We start from the raw sequence: 22,097 nt of genomic DNA, 5'->3' as shown, positions 1-22,097 counted from the left end.
TTTCGCATTAAAATCCGCAGAATTTTATACTACTGGTATTAATAAGTTGATAGAAAGATGGAAGAAGGTTATAAGAACTGATGGAAATTATATAATTTATTAAATAAATAATACACAAGAAAAAAAAAATATATATATATATATAAATGTAAAAAACGGTCAAAACTTTTGCATCAACCCAATACATACGTTGCAAGCTAGAGAACGAACTCATTTGGCATAACTATGCAAGTGGATGTTCTAATATCTACTAAACTTAGAGAAACTCCGAAACTTGTCAATCTCCACATTTTTTTACAAATCTATGTAATTAGTCGAACGAAACTCTTTTGTATTTTAACTCACATTTTAAACGCGGAATGATAACGGTAAGTACGATCAACCTTGAAACGTACTTAGTGAGGTCCAAAAGTTTCTGGCCCGATTGATGAAGTCAAATAGGTTTCTTGGATCAATTATTTACCTTGATATTTTATTTTGCAATACACCGCAATGCAGCTTCATCCGTTGAACTGAACAGTAACACTCGCAATAATAAACATTGCTTATGGCGGACAGTGTGCTTCTTAACAGCATACTTTAGTATTATCAATGTTTTATTGTTGTTTCATAAATTTGTATTATTTTGTGAAACTATGCACATTAGAAATATGTATATTATATTCTGTAAACTAGATTGAACCACAGCAACGTGTGACCGGGTGCACCTAGTATATTTAAAAAAATAGAAAATGATTATTACGATATAAACTTAAGATTCTCTTCTATGAATTTTGTTAACCAAGTAGTAAGTTTCGTGTGTATTAAGGTTATCTAAAATATGTAAATCGATAGAAAAAAGCCATTCAATATTGTAAAGCAACTCTGATTTATGAAAATAAAAATGGAAAATAAGATGGAATTCAAAGTCATAAGTCCCTATCTTTAAATCTAGACGTAGTTATTGTCTTTTTTATTAATAAATTTAAAACAGCCGCTGAAAAAATGATGATGAATCCAGGGATTTTGGTATTTTAAAAAATTTAAACTATTGATTTAACGTAACAAGCAGTGCATTTATCCTTTTAGAAATTTCAATATCCAAAGATATATTTGTTGTTTTTGTTTATTTTATCAAGCGAAGATAGAAATTTCAATATCCAAAGATATATTTGTTATTTTTGTTTATTTTATCAAGCGAAGATCTTCAATCTGGAAACTTTTAGACACTACTGCGTATTTCGACGTTTTCGTGAATATTTTATTTCTCTGTTGAGTACAAAAGTATCACGTAGTGTAATCCAAATATATGCTAATTGTAAAAACTCGTTATACCAATACAAAACAAGCGAGTCTTTTACAAACTAACTTGGTTGGTATAAATATTTACACACTCGCTCGAAATTTGTAGCTCGCACAAGGCTGAATTCAAATCAAATATACTTACGTGAAATTTGTTTGTTCAATTTATAATAAACTCCACGACCGAATGTTCCGAAGTCAGAACAACTCCACCTGTTAATGTTCATTGTTCATTTATCTCGGAGACTCGTACATTTTCTACATAACGTTCCCCGAACTCGAAAGCCCGATAAAGAAGAAAATTGATACTCGCGGCTTGATAAGTTTAATCAACATTTTCTCTCCCATTTTGAGTACTCTTTTGGTTTATTCTTTTATAAATGGGCGGGAAGTTAATTATTTCCGAAACGAATTATTTTTCGAGATTTCCAGCGAATGCGGCGGTCGGACGACTCGTGAATTCAGGAGGTAGGAACAGTCAAGAGCGGCGGTCGTCAAACTTTGGGACCTCGCGGAACATCAAATTAATCAATTTAAATCGTGTGGACCACTGATGAATTTTATGTATCCAATGTAATGCTTATCACAATTCAATACATTTCTTGAAATCACAACAAAGATAAAGAAGAATATGGAAGTCTGGGTATTTACAGGGCTTACGGCCGTCATAAGCTTGATTAAGTTATCACTTTACGCACGTGTAACATTCACCAATACTTCCATATTATTCTTCATCTATGTCGAGATATCAAAAATGTATAAAATAAATCCTAAGCGGAAATAATCCAGATTTGTGAAGAAATATTTAGACAAACTCAAAATGTTGTATCATAATTTTATTCTGAGAAAAACATTATTGAGTGAATCCAAGTGTTTGAGGATGAGACTTACCTCTTTTTTGGTTAACATCATAACTGTCAATCCCCGGTTCTCCTAGGACCACCACTTTGGCGACCACTGGTGTTGAGTGTAGGTACTTGTATTTCGAGAGAGAACCTAATTATTTCTACGCTTTTCCCTCTTATATAAAATATACCAAAATTTGAATTTACTTGACAATAAGGTTGACACATCTTATGTATTGCAAACTCCGATATAAATATCATATTCGATTTATTTTTTGTACACATATTTTCAAATACACAGGGAAAGCATAAACACATTTTCATTCAAATCTTTTCATTTCATTTAAAATCTTCAATCGAAATAATTTTAACTATCCGTTTTACGCGAATAAAAACTGTTTCTGTGGAATGTTTTTAATACTCGTATTTATTCTTAAGTCATTTTGGTTATGATACAACATGTAAAATCGGTGATCGTATTTCTAAAAATAAAATCCATTTTTATATTTTTCTGTATTTACATTTTATTATTTCAATCCAAGATTTGGTTACAATGTTAGAAAAAATTATAACAATATTCACCCTCCAACCAAAACATGTAACATATCTACAGGGGTATTGAAAAACATACTAACGTAATAATATCATATGTATAAAAAACCCCAATAATATAAACCAAGAATATAAAAGGAAGACAACTTACAGAAATCTGAAAAATAACAACTAACAGTAGGCATAGTATAAAAATTTAAAATATCTACCATAGTCTAAAAGATAGTTGGAAACGGAATGTTATCTGTGAAAGAATAATAAACACTCTATCTCATAATGAAACAAACCCACCTGATTCAAAAGAATAAAGTGCCAAGATTGATTTTATCGATACTCAATATGAAAGGAACCCACTCCATCACCTTTAAAAAGTTTATTTTTAATATCAATAACATAGGTACTATTAAAGGGTGAAATTTGAGGATTCGTGGTTTGAAAAAATGAACCAATTTCCGTAAGACTATCGTACAAAATGGATGAGATATGTTTGGACATCGTATGGAAAGTAGAAAATGTTTGATTATTCACATGATTATGATTATTGCTAGAGAAAGGATATGTGAAGACATTGCCTTAGTCTACGTCACCAATAGGGCCTAATGAAGTTCTGTTCAATTATTATATAACACATATTTTCATTATTGTCCAATATTCGCATGAATAACTCACACTGAGAAATGATATTCATTACATGCATAGAAAATGGCTTAGACTATAAGAATGAGTAAAATGCGAAATAATAGAAATGTCGATGCGTTTGAACGACATTCGAGACATTACCTCAGTTGCAAAACTATCGCAAACATTCATTTGGCATCTTCAGGACTTACTGACAAATTATTGCGTAATAACTTCATTCGTCGCAACATATTTACAAGAGACATTATTTGTATATATGTACAGACACATCGGATGCGTCGATTCGTTTATTACTGAACTATTATTTGTGCTTAATCGCATTAGAAAAACTAGAAAGGAAATACACAAGGGGTCACCATTACCAATCAATTAGCTAATACGTTAGGGAGATTTCACTCACGAGATTAGGTAGTTATTAATTTAATAAACATCATAAGAAGCGTTCATTCGAGTGTTTTTCGTTACAATATTAATATCGTGTAAATCACATTGTTTCGTTACTTCACTAGCAAACTGGAGATTCCTTACAAACTTCACGGTGCCATTTCCTCGGGGTTCTGGTTCTGCGCACCGTCAAGCTACAAAATAACATCACGATATGATTATACAATAACATGAAAAATGCACCAAAGTAACAAGTATCACGAGTCCAATAAACAAACGATATATTTTAATAATCTAGAATTCTGAGAAAACGGCAGTCGGATATTAATAACAGGTCTGCGAGTTTCAATACGTAAGACATTATATTGCGAAGCTGGCAAAATATTACTTTTGTACACAGAATAATAAGCGAGTTCTTCCAGAGTCGAACAATATTATGCAAGCCGATTTCATCAATCTGTTATTCGTGTTAACAAACGAGTGATTTTTTACTAAAATAAACGTTCTTCATCAAAACATCTTCCGAATATTCGATCGTGTTGACTTTATTTTAGATCTCTTATCTATGAAAACAAGAATGTTAATTTAACTTTGAGAATACTAATAGTAATTAATTAAAATAAAATACATATTCAATTCTGACTGCAAACGATTTTATTTTGATATTTAACAGTTTTTGTGTTAACACTATTCAACCCTTAGAGAATACTTTTTATTATCTATCGAAATATCATACATGAGGGTCATTAACAATACATAAAACACGTAAATTTTGTTCATCGAAAATACCTCACCACCAAATGTATCCGTGCTCTTTTCACGATATTTTATACAACGTATCCACTGTGTGAAAATAAAGTGGATACGTTCATCAACAGTGTTTATGATAGACACAAGGGATCTATCATAAACGCTATTGATATCTGTTGTAACGATAAGCGAGTCGATAACCTATAATTTACTTCTATTTTACAATTTAAGCAGCCCAAAACTGGTCGTCGATACGTAAATATTACAGGAAGTTAACGCAACCAGTATAAATAAAAATGGTATTTATTTTCCGTCGAATACAAGTAAAATTAAGGTTATCGACACTTATCTATGTAGGTGAAGGATTCACAATTCCAACTGAGGAGTGCGATTCTGTTCCTCTGTGTCCATAGCGTTTATTTTTCATAAACATCACATTATTTATTATTTTATAAATAAATATGTCTTCTCACAATCATAGTTTTTGTTTTAAATTTCATGTAATTATATATCAGTACTGGAATTATATTACAAAAATTCCACGCAGAGAAAGCGGTTGCGTGGGCATACAATATTATAAAATACATATTATGGTAAAAAGGTTATTATTATACTTTTAACGTAAAAATTAAAGGAAAAAAATAGATATGTAACCAGAAAAATAAATGATATTTTTTTCATATGTTATATTATGTAAATAAAAATGAAGTACCATTAACGTTTATTGTGCCGATTTCGACAGCATCATTTTGAGGAATCGCTTAAATCAGTGGTCGGCAACCTTTTGAGAGGCTGGGTAAAAAAAAGCTGGGTAAAAAAAAAATCTTTAGGGAAATGGGCAACCGTTCTTTAAAAATATAAATTTTTTTTTTTTTTTCATTAAATAAAATATATACATGTTAGTGTAAAATCATTTTTTAATTATTAAAATAAACATGCATAAAAAATCACCTTACTTTTGTAATTGTTGTTATTTTCAATGAATAAATAATTTAATAAAAAAATATCGTAATATTTTATTGGTGGGTAATTCAAAATGTCGTAGTGGGAAATTCAATTACCAGCGGGTAGTAGGTTGCGGACCTCTGGCTTAAACGTTGCGTAAAAAATAACATGTAAATACGAGGAACAGAATCGCGCTCTTTGTGTATTTGTATCGTTATTAATATAAGTAAATCTCACCATCAGCGGCAGGGGCGGCAAGGGCGGGAGCGGGGAGGCTCCGCCCTCGGGCCACTAGGGCGGCAGGCCGTGCACGCGCGCAGACAAGAAGTTGTGCAGGATGAACACGGCCGGCTTCGGGCTTCCGTCCATATCCAGTTCCTGGAGAGAAAATACCATTTATGCCACATTACATAAAAGAGGCCTAAATTTCTGTGGGTCACGGTGAATAGGGGTCCTAATTTTTATACCGCCATACTTGTAGATATTATGTCGTTATACAAGATATAATAAAATGACAAGTATTGAGTTTTTTTCCAAATTTATCTTATTTGACCAGTGACCGAGTTAAGTCGTAACTGGCATCATTATACTGATGGGAGGCTAGACCTATGTTATATTCACAATAAACCATGATTATATATTTATTTAGTTTCTAACAAAATTTTAATGAATTTAAGTAGCGTATTATAATAATCATTTATATATAAGTTATAAGTAAGGGTTTTGAGTATGATTTTACATAATTTTACTATAAAAATGGATTTTTTTAAATAAATTAAAGTCAAGATGTTGAGACACATGATGTGTTGTGTGTGTATGTGTGTAGATACGTAATTGGGGTCCTAATTTTTTTTTTAATGTTACATTTTGTCACGTGTACTGAATTATCATTATTATTTAAAAATGTACTTAATTATCCCAACAAGTAGTTTCAAAACAGTTCTTTTCGAAATCAATGCTTGCGATATTATCCCAGAAAGAGCTTGAAATTACCGTGCGTACATGTATATTGTAAACGACGAAATGAAAATAAATGCTTAATTTATTAATAAATTATTAAACTTTGTTCTGAACCATAGTCATGGTTGAATTTGAAATTCTGCCATAGTTATTTTAAAGGTGTTGTTACCACCTGACGTATTATTTATATTTATAATTATGATGAAAATTCATAATATTATAGTGAAAGGTGTGTGTCGGAGGTGACGATATAATTTCAGGTTAAATTCGTTCAAAGCTTCGCGTAATACACATTAACCTAGGAGTGGTGTTTGTGAGTGCGATAACAAGACGTTAGAGACGGAGTTCGCGAGGAGTAAGCACGGTGCAGGAGATACGCAGAGTGAAGTTCGGTGTAAATGGGTGCCGGGAATGGGAGACTGTCTCCCGCAGCCGTTTGGAGGAGACTCACGACCATAGTGCTGGAACAAAACACTTTAAAACAGATGGCAAAACTTCCCTTTCCCAGTGACGAGAATAAGTAGGGTCTAAAACTAGCGATAAACTCTTTTAACGGGCGCGATAGACGTAACAAACAAAGCGATAAACAACACGATATATCTATGTATTAAATGTTAAATCAAACGCTGATTTTTTTAGTCTTCTAAGTTGTATTTTATTTATTTTAACTGCAAACAGTTGGTAGAATAAGATTTAAAATTTTTGGGTTATATATCCAAAATTAAACAAGGTTATTAGATTGAATTCTACTTTTATTTACATAAGTATACATGATAATATGTAAATAAAAGTAGAATTCAATTCAATAACCGTATTTCATTTTGGATATATTACTCAAAAATTGTATTTTATTGGTAAAAAAAACACATACAATCAATTTTGTGACAGTATAATACAACTAAGTAGACTCAAAAAATCAGTGTTTGATTTAACATTTAAAACATAAATTAAAATGGAGTTCTACAAACTAAATGCCAAATCTATAAATAAATAACACCATGTATTTATTCATTTATTTAAACATATCACAAACGTATTTTTTCACCCAAGAAGGTGAAGCTCCTACCACCAAGACAGGTCGTGAGCTTCATGACTCTACAAGTCTTGAGAGTGAGCTATGACTCAGGGAGATCCCAATAGACCTAATACGGTCGCAGTGACATAAGAAATGCAAGATCCCTTGACCTCATATAATAAAATATATATTCGTAAGTCACATATATAATATTCCCAATGAGAAATTTCCATTACGCATTTTGGGACATGGGATTAAGGTTAACAAGACTGTAAACAAATAAGAAAACACAGGGCAAATGAAAAATAAAAAGCAATAAAAGATACAGTAAATAGGCATATAAAAAAACATAAGGTAAGAAGCATGTTTAAAGGAAAAAAAACTAATCACTATCCAAATGTCTATCCATTAAAAGAATTTTTCAGTTCATTCATTTTGGATCCCTGACTGGGTTCTATTTTATATGTCAGGCAGCTGGTTAATTTGTGTATGTGCAATATATTGCAAGGACCTTACTCCAAACTAAGTTATGTTTATCGGCTTCACATATATTTTATTACGTCCTCGAGTATTGTAATGACGAATTTCTCCATTAAATATCGGTTTAATACATATTGCATGTATATTACAAATAAAATAAAGGCATATTATTGGATTTTAATAATGTGGGTATTTCAATGGGTTCCAGAGTTCAAAATTTGATGGGAATGTGGAATTCCCCGATCTGGTATTAAAAATCATCCCAGGGCTACAGCGATTCGATTTGGATACAAAAACTTGATTTACGATACTACTAATGATATTGATTTCAGATAAACGTGTTTAAATTATCAAATTAAAAGTCGTAAATCAATCTAGCAAAATACCAAGAACTATTATTAATTTAATTACACTTCCATTAAAATGAAAATAATGTATGAAAGGTAAAAGAATAAGGCATGTTTACGACACAGCTTTACTTTTTTTATTTTATTATTATATATTAATACAAATACAAAGTACGTGTCGTATGAATATATAGAAGAGTTATATTTTATTTAACATCGATACAATAAATTCATCTGAATTTTAGAGGTGAACTTGTGGTTATTTTCAAAGAATGAGGTACATACAGCAAGGATAGTAAGAATTTAGAAAAAAAATAATGAAAACAAAACTGTAAACGTTTCTAAAATATACCGTAGAACGGGGCTACTTGAACTTTGATGTGATACTTGAGCCCACTACAAAAAAAATATTTAGATAGTGGTATCGATCGAAGTATCGTGACAATAAGTGTCACCTGTCAGGGAAACAATGAATCATGTCGATACGTCCTTTATTGTAGACCAAATAGAGATTTTTTTGTACTGGGCTCAAGTAACACATCAAAGTTCAAGTAGCCCCGTTCTACGGTACGTATAAAATTCAAGAAAAGTAGTAGTATGTTAAACGTGTCTGAATTTTTGTATCTCAATTTTTCAATATTTTTTACAACAATACATACAAAATACATTTTCAAAAAAACAAACCAAAACCTATTTTTTTGAAAATATAACGAGTTGTGGAACAACTTTCACAGGGTTAAAAGAATCACAAGAGGTTAAAAATATACAGTCAGTTAGCGTCGAAAGGTAGCTGTTCTCCGTTTCACGTATTCTTGGAAAAAAGTGTCATACCGACAAAGCACATATGGGTTTAAAAAGAAGTCTGTAGTAACGCGATAACGTTTTTTTAAGAAATACTTAAATTGTGAGAAAACACAGGCTTTAAAATGAGTCTTGTGATTTCTATGTTGCGATTCTGTTTAAATGAGTTCTTAAGCCAAACACCTACGACTTCGTAAATGTGTACGGTATGTGAAGTCATTATACAGGATGGTGCAAAATTAATCACCCTTTCGGAAGATGTCATAATTTTTGCAAATGGCGTCGTTCGTCAATAATATTTGACAGATGTGAACTCAACAGCTGCAGTATACAAACATATTCAGGTGGCGCAAAATGAATCACCCAATTTTGTTTTTGAATAACTTTTTTACTAAATACAAAAAATTATTGTGAATGATGGAAATCTTTCCTTTTTTTTGTTAAGTGGAAAAGATGATACCCGTCAAGTGGCTGCCGCCAGTGTTCATACACATTTGCGCGCATCAATCGCATAATCATTATCAATCTATTTGTATACTGCATCTGTCTTATTCACAAATGTCAAATATTATTGACGTATGACGCCATGTGCAAAAATTCTAACATATTCCAATATGGTGATTCATTTTGCGCCACCCTGTATTATCTCAAAGTTCCGCGTATAGCAAAAACATTTTGCGAAATTGTAAAGGCGAGATTAAGCATAAAACTGAACAATCTGAACATACTTAGTAGGAAACGAGTCAGCATAAAGTCTAAATAGCGCAAAACGGGCGAGCTGGCGCTCTGCGTAAGCAAATGATAATAACGCTCGATAATGGCACCGAGTAGAGGGAAGTTTAACGCTTCACGACAAATGAAGAAGATTGGACCAAACTGCCGACATTGCTGGCGCGGATTCTGGCAATGACGAGCATCAGGCGTCGTCCTCATACAACGCGAATACGTGATCAACGCGTGAATCAGTGACGCGATCATCGCGCGACCGCACGATAGCGAAAATTGGGTGCCCTAATGGTGGGGACTGACCGTAGCCATTTCGTCGTAACGTAACACGTTACGATGCGAGCATTCGTATAGTCAGTACAGCGAGCCGAGCACTCCATCCAGTTGGAGCGCGCGCCGCGAGCGATGTTACGACGTTACGTTACGACGAAATGCTCCGGTCAGTCCCTCTCGTAGATCTCGCGAGTCCTTGTTCACGCGATGTATTTGTACCGTCCTCGACGATGCGTCGCGATAATCGCGCGAATCTCAATGAGGACACCTATTCGACATCATTATGCTTGATCGCGCGTTCGTATAAATTTAGTTCGCGCGAATAGATTATCAAACATCTTAGTCGCGCGACCGCATCACGCGAATCCCAGTTAGGAGACTTTCTCTAGATCTGTATGTTTAATCTCGGATACGTACGAGCATAATTCGCGAGAACGCGCGATGGTCGCGTAATAGCGTCGTATAAGGACGACGCCTTAGACAGCGATGGCAATTGAATGGGACAAATGGAGGCGGCGGTCTCGTCCGGGCGGGATTTAAGACGGCCCGGCCCGGTAACAATGCGAGTAATTCTCTCCAGGTGAGGCTGCGCCGCTGGGACGACATAAATTACTCTATCAAGAGGCGCGGAGTGATAAAGTACGCGCTCGGTATACACAGGCACAGCCGAGCACTACATAAATTTATAGAGAGATCGTCTCACAATAATGCTGAAAGGACGTCCAGGCATTGCTCCGGCGGGGATATGTCTACGTGTTTTGCTCAAACATTTATGGCCGCCGTAAAATCTACGGGCGTGTGCACTTTTAATTAACGTTTGCGGATTTGCGAATAACTGTAAAGCTGAATAATACATCAAAAATAAAAAGCTTTCGTTTACCACCATATTTCATAGCTGTATTATCATATTGAATAATATTATACAAACTGATATTTCAACCAAAACATAACATAATCGGCGTGTATGTATCAGGAGATGCATAAATGAGGAAGAGACTAAGATTGTGTGCTATGACAGCTTGGTGTGGCGTTGTATTCTCCCTGCCTACCCCTGCGAGTACTAAGGATATCTGATTTTTTGTCTCTTTTCCGTGAGTGATGCATATAACTATGCAACTTAATAATTTTAACTCAAGTGGTAAAAAACAAGTGTTTTCTTTAATCATTTTAATCATTAATAATTTCGTGTTATTTCAACTGTTTGTACGTAAAGATATGCAAAGTAAAGTAATAAATTACAAATAATTAATTATATTGATCTTGACCCCACCGGTAATCGACCTATAGTCAACAAAGTCAAATGAAGATAGGTACTCATTACGAAAGTAGAAAACAGCTTATTAAGGTAATTTGGATAGTACACAATTTAAATAAAATGTATAATTTTTTTACATCTCATCAAAGATGAAGAAGAATATGGAAGTCTGGGCATTTACGGGGCTGACGACCGTCATACGCTGGTTTAAGTGATCACTTTACACAGGTGTAACATTCACCAATTCTACCCATTATTGACAACCACACTACTCACATTCTTGGAAGATACCCATGTTACCCATATTCTTCTTCATCTTTGATGAGATGTTAAAAAACAATATGAAAATAACTCCTATAATTGGAGATAATCTAGATTTTGTGAACAAGTATTTGGACACACTCAAAATGTTGTAAAAATAAAATGTGTTTCGCACTAAGCATGTGGTTATTTTCTATCATCAACATTCTGAACTTATCGATTAGATGCAACACTTCTCTACACGTACTAATAACGTTTATCTACATAATGACGTCCGTCGGAAATGGATCGTTACGTTGCTCCATTATATAACCTGTCAGAGTGGTAGGAAATGATGTATTGGAATCAGTTTTTATACTGTCCGATTTCACATAATGTTCGTTTTCCATAAGTAGGCATCGCAAACACGCCACCCCGAACCACCAACTCCCCCGGCTCATTGATAATGCATTAACCACACTGAGCCACGACACAAATTTCATTAGAAAATGGTAATGCAGTTAAACCTCGATATAACGGACTCATTGGGGGGAGAGGGTGTCCCTTAAAGCCGAAAGTCCATCACAAAAAACGATGTTTAAAATAATAAATAATACGATACTAAAATATTTTTTTTATATGTAAACACTGTATTTATAATTCTTCTTCAAACCCTTATCTACACCCCAATGGTGCATTTAGTGATTTTAAAACAAAGTTACATTTTTATTATTTAATTATTAATTATAATATTATTTTCTATCAATATAACCCCGAATTATTCAAACTCAGTGCCTTATTTCGCATAAAATCCTGGTTTCTACATGCAAGCACATATAATATTCTTCTTCAAACCCTTATCCGCACCTCAATGATGCTTAGGGCACTGCATCATATAAACACAGTGTTATCTTATTCGTTAACACATGAAGGAAATGTGATCAGACCTCCGCTTCAGTTACCAGTCCAGGGTAATATTGAATAAACATTAGAGTGAAAAAATCACTTATATTTATTTGACCCTCACCCTGGGAATCAAACCCGGGACCTCTATAATGGTAGCCGAGCGTGCTGACCGGAGGCGGACACTGTATTAAGATATAAATAAACAATACAAAACACAAACAAAATTCTATTTATTGTCTTCGGACACTCATCGTGAAGTGACGTTGTTATTTGATATCGACGCGCTTGCTTTCGGTAATCCTGCTTCGGAAAAGGAATCAAGTTTTGTTTTCACTTTTGAAGGCTATTTTTTGATAATAAAATTACGAAAATGCGTATAATTCTTATTGATCGGCTTTCTTGTTCGTTATATCCGAAGTTCTTTAAATAGAGGTCCGTTATATCGAAGTTTTACTGTAATAAAAATAACAAAAAAAAAGAGTCATTAGATTTACTCGTATTTACCCTTATAATTATTTTTCTTTTCATAATGCACGTGTGTAATATTACCACTGTCCCATTACATTACGCGTAAGTATCTACCTATACTCAAATTACGCAACATATCGTGGGCAGAATACTTACAGCCCTGGCAACACTGTTTCCCTCGTGCTACGAGTATATACGTCACAGATCCCGCAAGAGTGTTTCGAGTAGAAAAGGATAATTTCGAAGGCGGGAGAGAAGATGAAAGAGACAGATTTACTGTCGTACAGAGATAACAAGCTCTTTTATACCGCTTTTGAGCTTTTCATAAGGAAATATAAAAATTGCGTATCTAACGAAATTATTTAAAGGTATCATTTTTTTTCATAGTAATAGGTGAAATCTCAAAACAGACGAAGTGTTTGATTTTTAAAATTACGAAATTCTACCAACGGCATATACGACCACTTTTCATTCCACAGTCGGGTTATATCAGAAAGTATCTTTCATTTTGTTTAGCGCATTGAAGGAAATATTTTTTTCTTTGTTTAATATTGGGAAGGCATCCGATAAGGATAAATAAATAGAAATTAATGATCATACCATCATCAAAAAACTGTTTAGCACAAAAAAAGTAGTTTAATAATTTTTTAATCTTTTTTTGCTGATGTTTTGTGGCACATGTTTATGCACATTATTTTTAACCAGCGAATGTTTTTCCTGGAATTTTCACTCATGAATTACATGAAATTATAGTAACTTTAAGCATAAAGAGTAGGCATAGGCTATGAAACTAAAACAGTTGAAGCCTGAAACCCTACGTCATGATAAGCGGTGTTGCATAAGCCGTAGCTAGATTTTCTAGTCAATTGGACGTTAGGTAAAAAAAAATATTATTAATATTATTAACCACTTTCATTTTTGGTTCTTTTTCCAACCGGTTTCGACAAGCATCTTCATGGATGGATATGTAATATGCCACCCCTATTTACGCTGTTCCGCTTCCAAAACAGCGTTATAGCGAAAGAGCGTAAATAGGGGTGGCGTTAAGTGGGGTATTACTTTACTCACAATCTGATAGGTAGAAGATAGGTACTCACAATCTCGCCCTCGTCTCCGCCGAAGTCGAGCCAGAGCAGGCGCTCCCCGTCGTCCGCCGAGGAGCGCAGGCGGTGGAAGGGGGCCCGCCACAGCACGCGGCCCCCGGCGCGCAGGGCTGCGCCCCCCTCGTAGTGCAGCCACAGCTGCGCGGGCCTGCCCAGGTGCGAGCACCCTGAGAACAACATCATAATTTTTATTTTAAACTTTTCGACGAGGTATAGGCAGAAGACAGATACCTTTCACTGCCTGCACCGGGGCACTTTTAGAAAATTCGGTGTTGGTTTTACAAACTTATTTAGATTGGCAGTGACAGGGATATTGAAAGCTTTTAAATGTTAATTCCCAGTAAAATCGGGATAAACTTTTGTTTTACATTTTCTAAAAATTCCGCAAACTTAGTTCACAAAGCAAATAAAATTGTTTTGCAAGAGAAGGTCTGTCAGGAAGCCTAGATGCTTCTGTATCAGATCTGGGAATGCGGTGGGAAAGCTTTAAATATAGATCTGCTGACTCCGAAATATACGAGATTGGACGAGGATCAAGACCGAGATCGAGACGCTGTTTAGAGCTGCCCAAGACAATTAATGACACGACACGCACAGAAGAAGAAGAAAAATAAGAAGAAACTTTATTTATAAAATAAACACGACGTTGTTTTCATTTCCTTCTTATTCGCGAGTCACAGTCTGCGTGATCATTGGTTTGCTTCTTTCACTTAAGTCCCACCTTCCCACCCGTCTCTATCCTCCGCTAGTTTCTTTAAATCGGCGTTCTCAAAACTGACGAACGTCGTCATCTTGGTTTTCTTCTGTCGCACTTGGTTTTTTTTATCGGCGTAACACTTTTCCAACTAAAAAAATTTAAGAAATAAATTTCTTCTAATATATTAGTACGTATTTGTGTTATTTGTTTCCGTAGCAGTTATAATGAAATCCCATTTTCGAAATTGATTAACAATAACAATCAGAAATGAACAATAAGAAAGGAATGATGAGATACGAACACCCCGAGCAATGAATGCGGAAACGGAAGTACCCACGTAAATGTGGCTGCGGGAGCATAATAAGAAGAGTCGGTGAGTAAATAAATCAATGAAGGAGAAAAAAGGAATTAAGGAAATGGGAAGTTCCATTCCATTAATACAGAATTCCCGAAACCATTAAAAGTAAAAAATCATGACTTTCAATTAGTTATTCTATTAAGTGATTCCATTTATTTGGGAAGCCGGCTCAGCTTTTATACTTCCTTCAAGAAAAACACCGCGAATTGAGTGCCTACCTGCCTTTACAACGAAAAAGTTTAGTTGTTTGCACATGTCTTATTACGTGGGTATATATATATTTTTTATGCGACATCGATCTCACAGTGTCCATTATCAAAACATGTGATTTGTATCATCGTATCCACGTAACATACTAAGGGCGTTTGTCCACTACACGGGATTTCACCGTCCGGCAGTCCGGTTTTGAAAAATGAAAACGACTACGACAGTTTAGCGTGATCGAATTTACGCGCAACATGTTAACGCACCGATCAAGAGCTCCGATCCGAAGAAAGATGAACAAAAACACAAGCCAATCCAAGCCAATCGTCGTTTTGAAACGCTAACTGACGTGCCGGATGGTAAAATTACACGGAATCACACAAAATTTCGGGTAGTGGACAAGCGCCCTAAGGACGGGAAAGATATTTCTACCCGTTTGGTCGATTGATATTTATGGGCGGGAAGGGTATTTTTGTCTCCTGCGCTCATTTAAAAGTCGGAAAAGAAAGAATTGTTAAATGTTTTCATATGAATATTATGCACCGATTCTCTTTGATCCAAGTCCGTCTCTAAGCACAAGAGCTAAGTGTTGTTATTGGAGAGAGAGCGTAATTAATTTAAAGATTGTTAAGAAGAAATGTCTGGAAATAAATTTAATTATAAAAAAACTCTTTTGACTATATTCATTAATATAAAAAATATGTGCTCTTATGGTGTTTTAAAAATAATAACCAAGGGAAATACCATTACTTCTATGTTGATTATGTGCATTTATGGAGTTTGAGAAAAAATCAATATTACTTACGAATGTTAAGTTTTAAAAAATATACTCGTGATACTTATAACTACCTTGTACCGCATACATATATATCGATAGTGTAAAGGCAAAGGGGTATATCTGTCTCAGACCAAATTTTACAGGAGAGCAAAAACGAATTTGTGAAATTAAATATTTTTTTCGGATGGCATATGTACATATCTTAATAAAACTAAATAAGTATTGCAACTACAGCTATATCCTTTTGCTAGATTATGGAATACACTAATTTAGACATTTTATGGAACAAACATAGAAAATGAAAAATTTGAGAGATATATCCTTTTGCCATTACACTACTGATATGTTCCCCTGTAATATATAGATATTTTTTAATGTATAAAATAATACTATAAGCATAAAAAAACAACAAAAGAAGGAAAAGTCCCTCTCCAAGTGCAAGAGCTCAGTCTCTTTTGGAGAGGCTCAGCGCAAGTAAAATTATAAAATTGTATCGAGTAGAAAAAAATTACTAACGAAAAACGAATTCCTTCTGCTGCATGACCGCCTCGTGCGCGCCGCTGACGAGCGCGCCCGCCCAGGCGGCCAGGTCGCGGTGCGTCTCGGCGCGCAGGGCGCGCTGTACCACGCCGCGCGCCGTGCCGCAGCGCACGGTGAGCGCGAGCGCGCCGCCCGGCAGCGAGCCCGCGCCCGGCGCCAGCGCGCCGCCCGCACCCGGCGCCACCGCGCCGCCCGCGCCCGCGCGCGACCAGCCCACGAGGCGCAGCGCCGCCAGCGGCAGCGCCTCGGTGGGCGAGCCCCACGCCTCCACCGACCAGGGGGCGACCTCGTACAATCTGGAAATTTTACAAAATTAACCTCTTTTCTATTATTTTATTTATTTATTTCATCATATGCATCAGTGCTCCGCAACCGGTGTGCCGTAAGCCGGATACAAGTGTGCCGCGGTCAAATTCAATGTAATTGATTTTACAATTTTACAATTTTTCATTATGTATTTAATACACAAAGAAAAATATTTTTTCATAATATTGTCTATTTTTTAAATGTATACGTAGTATAGAATTATTAAAACTAAATAATTTTTCAATGGTCTATATATTTTATCTTTTGGTGTGCCTAGTAATTCTAGGAAGAATTTTGGTGTGCCACACCACTATGTCCATGTGCAAACAATCTTCGTCTCTTTTACATTCGTGCATACCCGCCGATTATTCCGACTCCTAACCGACCAATTTCTTTCATGATTTGAAATTTATTGTTTGAAATACTTAAACATGCTAAATTTTTCCTGGTCTTCCTCTGCCGATAAAGATTTGATAATATTTACTCATAAATTATTTAATAATATTTCCGATAATACGAGCGAAAAATCACTTATATAAAAGATATTGTCTTAAAAATACACGTGGGTGTTTGAAAGCAATTCATTTTTAGAAAGAGAAATGAAACAACAGAAAAAGGTAATGATGGTTTTGAAAATATATTTTTAACTCGATTTTCTCCGCTTCACCACGTTCGCCCACTCCTACTCGCATGTTACGGGGGTGTTGCCTGACCACATCTCCTGCAGCGCCAATTTCGGGCTACACTTGAGCATACATGGTATAAACGGAGTAATGGAAGGGAAATGGTTTTTTAATTTTATTTCGGACATTGCAAACATCCGTAAACACGGAGAGAATTTCAATCATTTTACAGTTAATATTTTAGTTTTATATGCAAAACCAAGCGTAAGCCTATAGTAAATGATAAATTTCTTAGAAATATTGCAAAAAACAAAAATATTCTAGAATTCCTCAGTTGATAACTACGACGATTATGATTTTTGGATTAAAAGTTTAAAGTTTGAAAAACTCTTTCAAATATGGTATATGGTATTGTTTCAATTTCTGAAAAATTATTTTAAAATTTTTTTCTTGAATATTTTTGCTCATAATTTGGGGTACGTTTTACTAAACATTGTAAAATAAATAAAGCTTCAATTTTAATCTTAACCACTTTTGTGTACAGTATACACTTATAAAAGTGATTAAAATAATGTTTCGTTTTTATTTCATTTATAAATTTTATTCGTTTTCAATATCAAAAAACATTTGTTTGACCATTATTAAATTTTTATACCTGCATAATCGGAATAAATTTGTGTAAATGGAAGGTTTTTATTTGAAATTTGAATCTTTATCGACATTTCTTTCATATATATTTTTTCTGTTCGTGAATCTAGGGCAAGTGAAAAAACTACCGACCCTTCAGCAACCTGCATATACTTACCCGTATTCAGTACACTCCTTTTCAACGTGGAAAAACCTTCGCCATTCACACGTGCTACTGATATTTTTACGTGGTTTCCTTGAAAGAACTCGTGATATGTATTATAATATAGTGATTTCTTCACTACAATTAGCTAAGGATTGGACACGATGTTTCGGGGTAAGCGCCAATAATTGCAGGCTCTGGTGAGATTCGGAATACCAGGGCCCGAGGAAGTCTGGCGGGAGGTATGTAACGAAAATAACCCCACGCCGGAACTCCTATTAATTTATTCGTGCAGAAATATCGAGGAACAATTTTCCTGACCGATGTAAACTCCGTTTTGACACGGAAAATACACTATTATCGTAAGTCATAATATCCTGTTAAGGTGAAACAGCGTTATTACATTAATTCAATATTAATTAAACGAGATTCACCCGCGGCTCTATTATTTCTCAAATGTAATACCGCGAACCTATCTACTCAATATTCAATATCAACCTTAAATAATAACAACCCTAAGATGATTTAATTTGAATGAACATTCGGGACGCTCAAAATAGTCGAAATTTGATTAGGAAAATACTGCGTAATTCAGGCGTTAGGTGGTACTGTGAATACGATATAATAACGTTGAGAACAATAAATCACCCGAACCAAAAATGAGTATTTACTTACTAGATTAAAATTGGAATATGTAATAAATCAACCGGTATTAATAAGTAATCTGGTGTCGACACGCGCTCGTAGTGTGGGGACAAAGGGTCGGCGAGAGTACCTCCAGGAGACGCTATTTGCATGTCGTTAATGAATGGACCACGGCGGCTCTAGCTCGGCCAATTTAAGTCAATTATCCCTTATTCCGGCACACTTAAGCCTCGCCAGAAACGACATTAGCAAAATTACCGAAAAAGTAGACACTCCGGTAGTTAGTTGTACCTACCTTCGCAGGCGAACCGGCGAGGGTGGAGCGCAGAGCGCGATTACGTTCTCCACATTTAGGCGCCATCGATTTTCCATTAAGACGGGGCAAACATACAGGATGTGATGCAAATAGAGATGAAAAGAAAATCTTCAATCCCGGCGACAATGCGCGCCATAAACGGTTTAATCTCGCTCGCCGTTTTTCGTTTCTTTGTTAGTACTATTCCAGTCGTGTGAACCGATCGTGTTGCGGGGAAATGGAATCCAGTCATTAAAGCGACCACGTCCCCGGAACACTTTTTATGAAGCGGGTATTTTTAAGATAAAGTACACCTTAACTCAAAAACGTAACTTTACCGTACGTGATAAACTCCGCTATAGAACCATTTATAGTAGATTACCTGAGCGTTATGTTCGCATTATGGGATCCTTACTAGCGCTAGATTAAGAATATTAATAGCTACGCGTTTTTATGGCTAGTCGTATAATAAAGTTTAAACACTTTATTTCGATGAAATCGGTGAACCGATATTAATACCATAACTGCCAATTATGTTCAAAGGATTATTTTAACAAAAAAACATGCAACAAAATAAAGATTTTAAGGGAAACTCACGATGTACGGTAATAAAATAATATTATTCACAAAACAAACCATCGTAACGAAATCTTTAGTAAAGTGATATCGTTTCAATTCGTAAATACACGAAGATAATAGCAAGTATAGGCGAACGAAGACTAAAAAATGAGCGGACCATTGATTCGAAGGGGCCCTTAATCTATTTTACAGCCGGCAGACGACAATAATCGAACCATAATAGAGGACAAACAGCCGACAGTGGACGCTCGGGCCGCTGTATAAAGAAAAACATAATCCCAACACAAAAAGGACGAAATAATGCTGGCACCGCGTACTTGCACTACTAGACCGGGACTATGGGAAATGGGAAGAGGAAAGTGGCATTGCTACATATTCATTTATAATGTTCTGGGTAAAATAAGAATCCCGCAATTAAGTCCAAGACAATGTAATAACTACAAAAATACTCATTCTATCATTCAAACCCTTATCCGCACCCCAATAGTGTATGGGGCACTGCATCACATAAACGCAGTGTTATCTTGATCGTTAACACATGAAGGAAAGGTGATCAGCCCTCCGCTTCAGGTACCAGTCCAAGGTAAAATTGAATAAATATAAGAGTGAAAAAATCACTTATATTTATTTGACCCCCCCTGGGAATCGAACCCGGGACCTCCAGTACGGTAGCCGAGCGTTCTGACCATTATACTACGGAGGCGGACAAAAATGTTAGAAAAATGTATTTTATTATAAACGATACAGTAAAACCTCGATATAACGGGCTAATTGGGGGGAGGGGGTGTCCGTTAAAGCCGAAAGTCTAAAGTTGTATACTTAAATATATTTTTTTTTAATTATAAACACTGTATTATGATATTAAAAAAAAACAATACAAACACAAAAAAATATATACTTATTTTCAACGCACACTCGTCGTGACCTTGCTATTTGATATCGACACGCTTGCTTTCAGTAATCCTGTTTTGAAAAGGAAAACTTTTGCACGTTTTGTTTGCACTTTTGAAGTTTGCTGTTGTTTTTTAATCGACTCTCTAAAATTCCGAAAATGTGTAGTTGAACTTCGTTATCTGACAAATAGTCAATGAATGTTATTAGGCCGTCGAGATGTGATCTTACCACCGATAACATCATTTTTGGCAGTGTTGTTTCTTCTTTTTCGCTATCTTCACTTTCATACTCATTTTTTAGGTTCAAAACTTCATTTGCTTTTTTACTTCCAGGGTCACCTTGATCCATTATATTCTAAGTTCATTAAATAGAGGTCCCTTATATCGAGGTTTTACTGTACTGAAAAAATAAACATTTACTGTGAAATAAAAGGACTAAGTTTTTTCGCTAACAAAATTTAAAGACAAATAGGAAAGTTAAAACATCAGCCCGGGTCAAAAGACGACGATCGTTAAGGAAATTAGATGCAATAAAGGAAATTGGGTGTACGTTTATCTATTGAAGGCAACAGATTTTATTTAGCCTGAAAAAAAAGACTGAAAATTTTCAAACAAAGGAATCCGAATAAAACTTAATTCGGAAAATCAGAACGTCTGATTGTCCATCGTCATCTTGTTTGAAAAAAACGAGTCAATTTATCGACAAGGAGATCGTAACAAGACAAAACGTTATTGTATATCTGACATACTTTTCCATATACTTTTTGCACAGTAAATATTTGAATGGGGTTTTAAAGTAGCGATGATTTTATAATTAGCTTTTTTTCTAAACGTTGTACATAAAAACGTTTGTTAAGATTAAAACGTATATTACAAATATCCAATTATATAAATAGAGAAGATATTAGAAAAAAATGTAAGGCTCAACTAGAAGTAATTCAAAAGATTAAGAAAAGTTCATTAAGGTGTATGTAGAACGAATGGACAACAAGAGAATGATTTTGGCGAATGTGAACGGGAGAACAGATCGAGGATGATCGAAGAAGACTTGGCACGACCAAATCAATCAGAACCTAATATCTGGTGGTGTCAAATGTCTACGTAATCGGAGGGCACTAAATATGTGGATGTGAAGGAAGATAGGAGTGTGTCAGGACAGAAGACTGTGGCGTTCCATCCTCTCTGTCTAATCCTGCAGGGGAAACGGTATGATGGTATGTAGTAGTAGTAGTAGTATATTTTATATAATAAAAAAAAAACAAAATAAGCATGAGTAGGATAAATAATGAAATAACTTGAAACACGTTAGTTCTCCGCTATGATTTATATATCAGATGAATATCCATTACAAACGAGCAGCTTTTTATTTTTGTGATACTGTCACTGCAAAATTTATGTCGCACGATTTATTTTATTGAG

The 22,097-nt window shown here is 35.0% G+C and overlaps 1 protein-coding gene across 1 annotated transcript in view; it reads right to left on the bottom strand.

Moving 5' to 3' along the window:
- Nucleotides 1-2,624: 2,624 nt before the first annotated feature.
- Nucleotides 2,625-22,097, bottom strand: part of LOC148303179 (beta-1-syntrophin-like) — a 72,815-nt gene continuing 53,342 nt past the window's right edge. Inside the window, exons 5-8 of the mRNA XM_088270401.1 lie at nt 16,524-16,843; nt 13,965-14,137; nt 5,634-5,774; nt 2,625-3,895 (exon numbers count right to left, since the gene is read on the bottom strand). Of these exons, the coding sequence (XP_088126527.1) occupies nt 5,688-5,774; nt 13,965-14,137; nt 16,524-16,843 (580 nt within the window). The 3' untranslated portion in view covers nt 2,625-3,895; nt 5,634-5,687. The remainder of the gene's footprint in view (nt 3,896-5,633; nt 5,775-13,964; nt 14,138-16,523; nt 16,844-22,097) is intronic.

This window comes from Brachycentrus maculatus, unplaced genomic scaffold, assembly GCF_059751285.1.
Source record: "Brachycentrus maculatus isolate JH-2025_06_01 unplaced genomic scaffold, ASM5975128v1 h1tg000382l, whole genome shotgun sequence".
Lineage (NCBI taxonomy): Eukaryota > Metazoa > Arthropoda > Insecta > Trichoptera > Brachycentridae > Brachycentrus > Brachycentrus maculatus.
The sequence above is the reverse complement of the archived record's forward strand: the minus strand, read 5'-3'. Positions and strand labels throughout refer to the sequence as shown.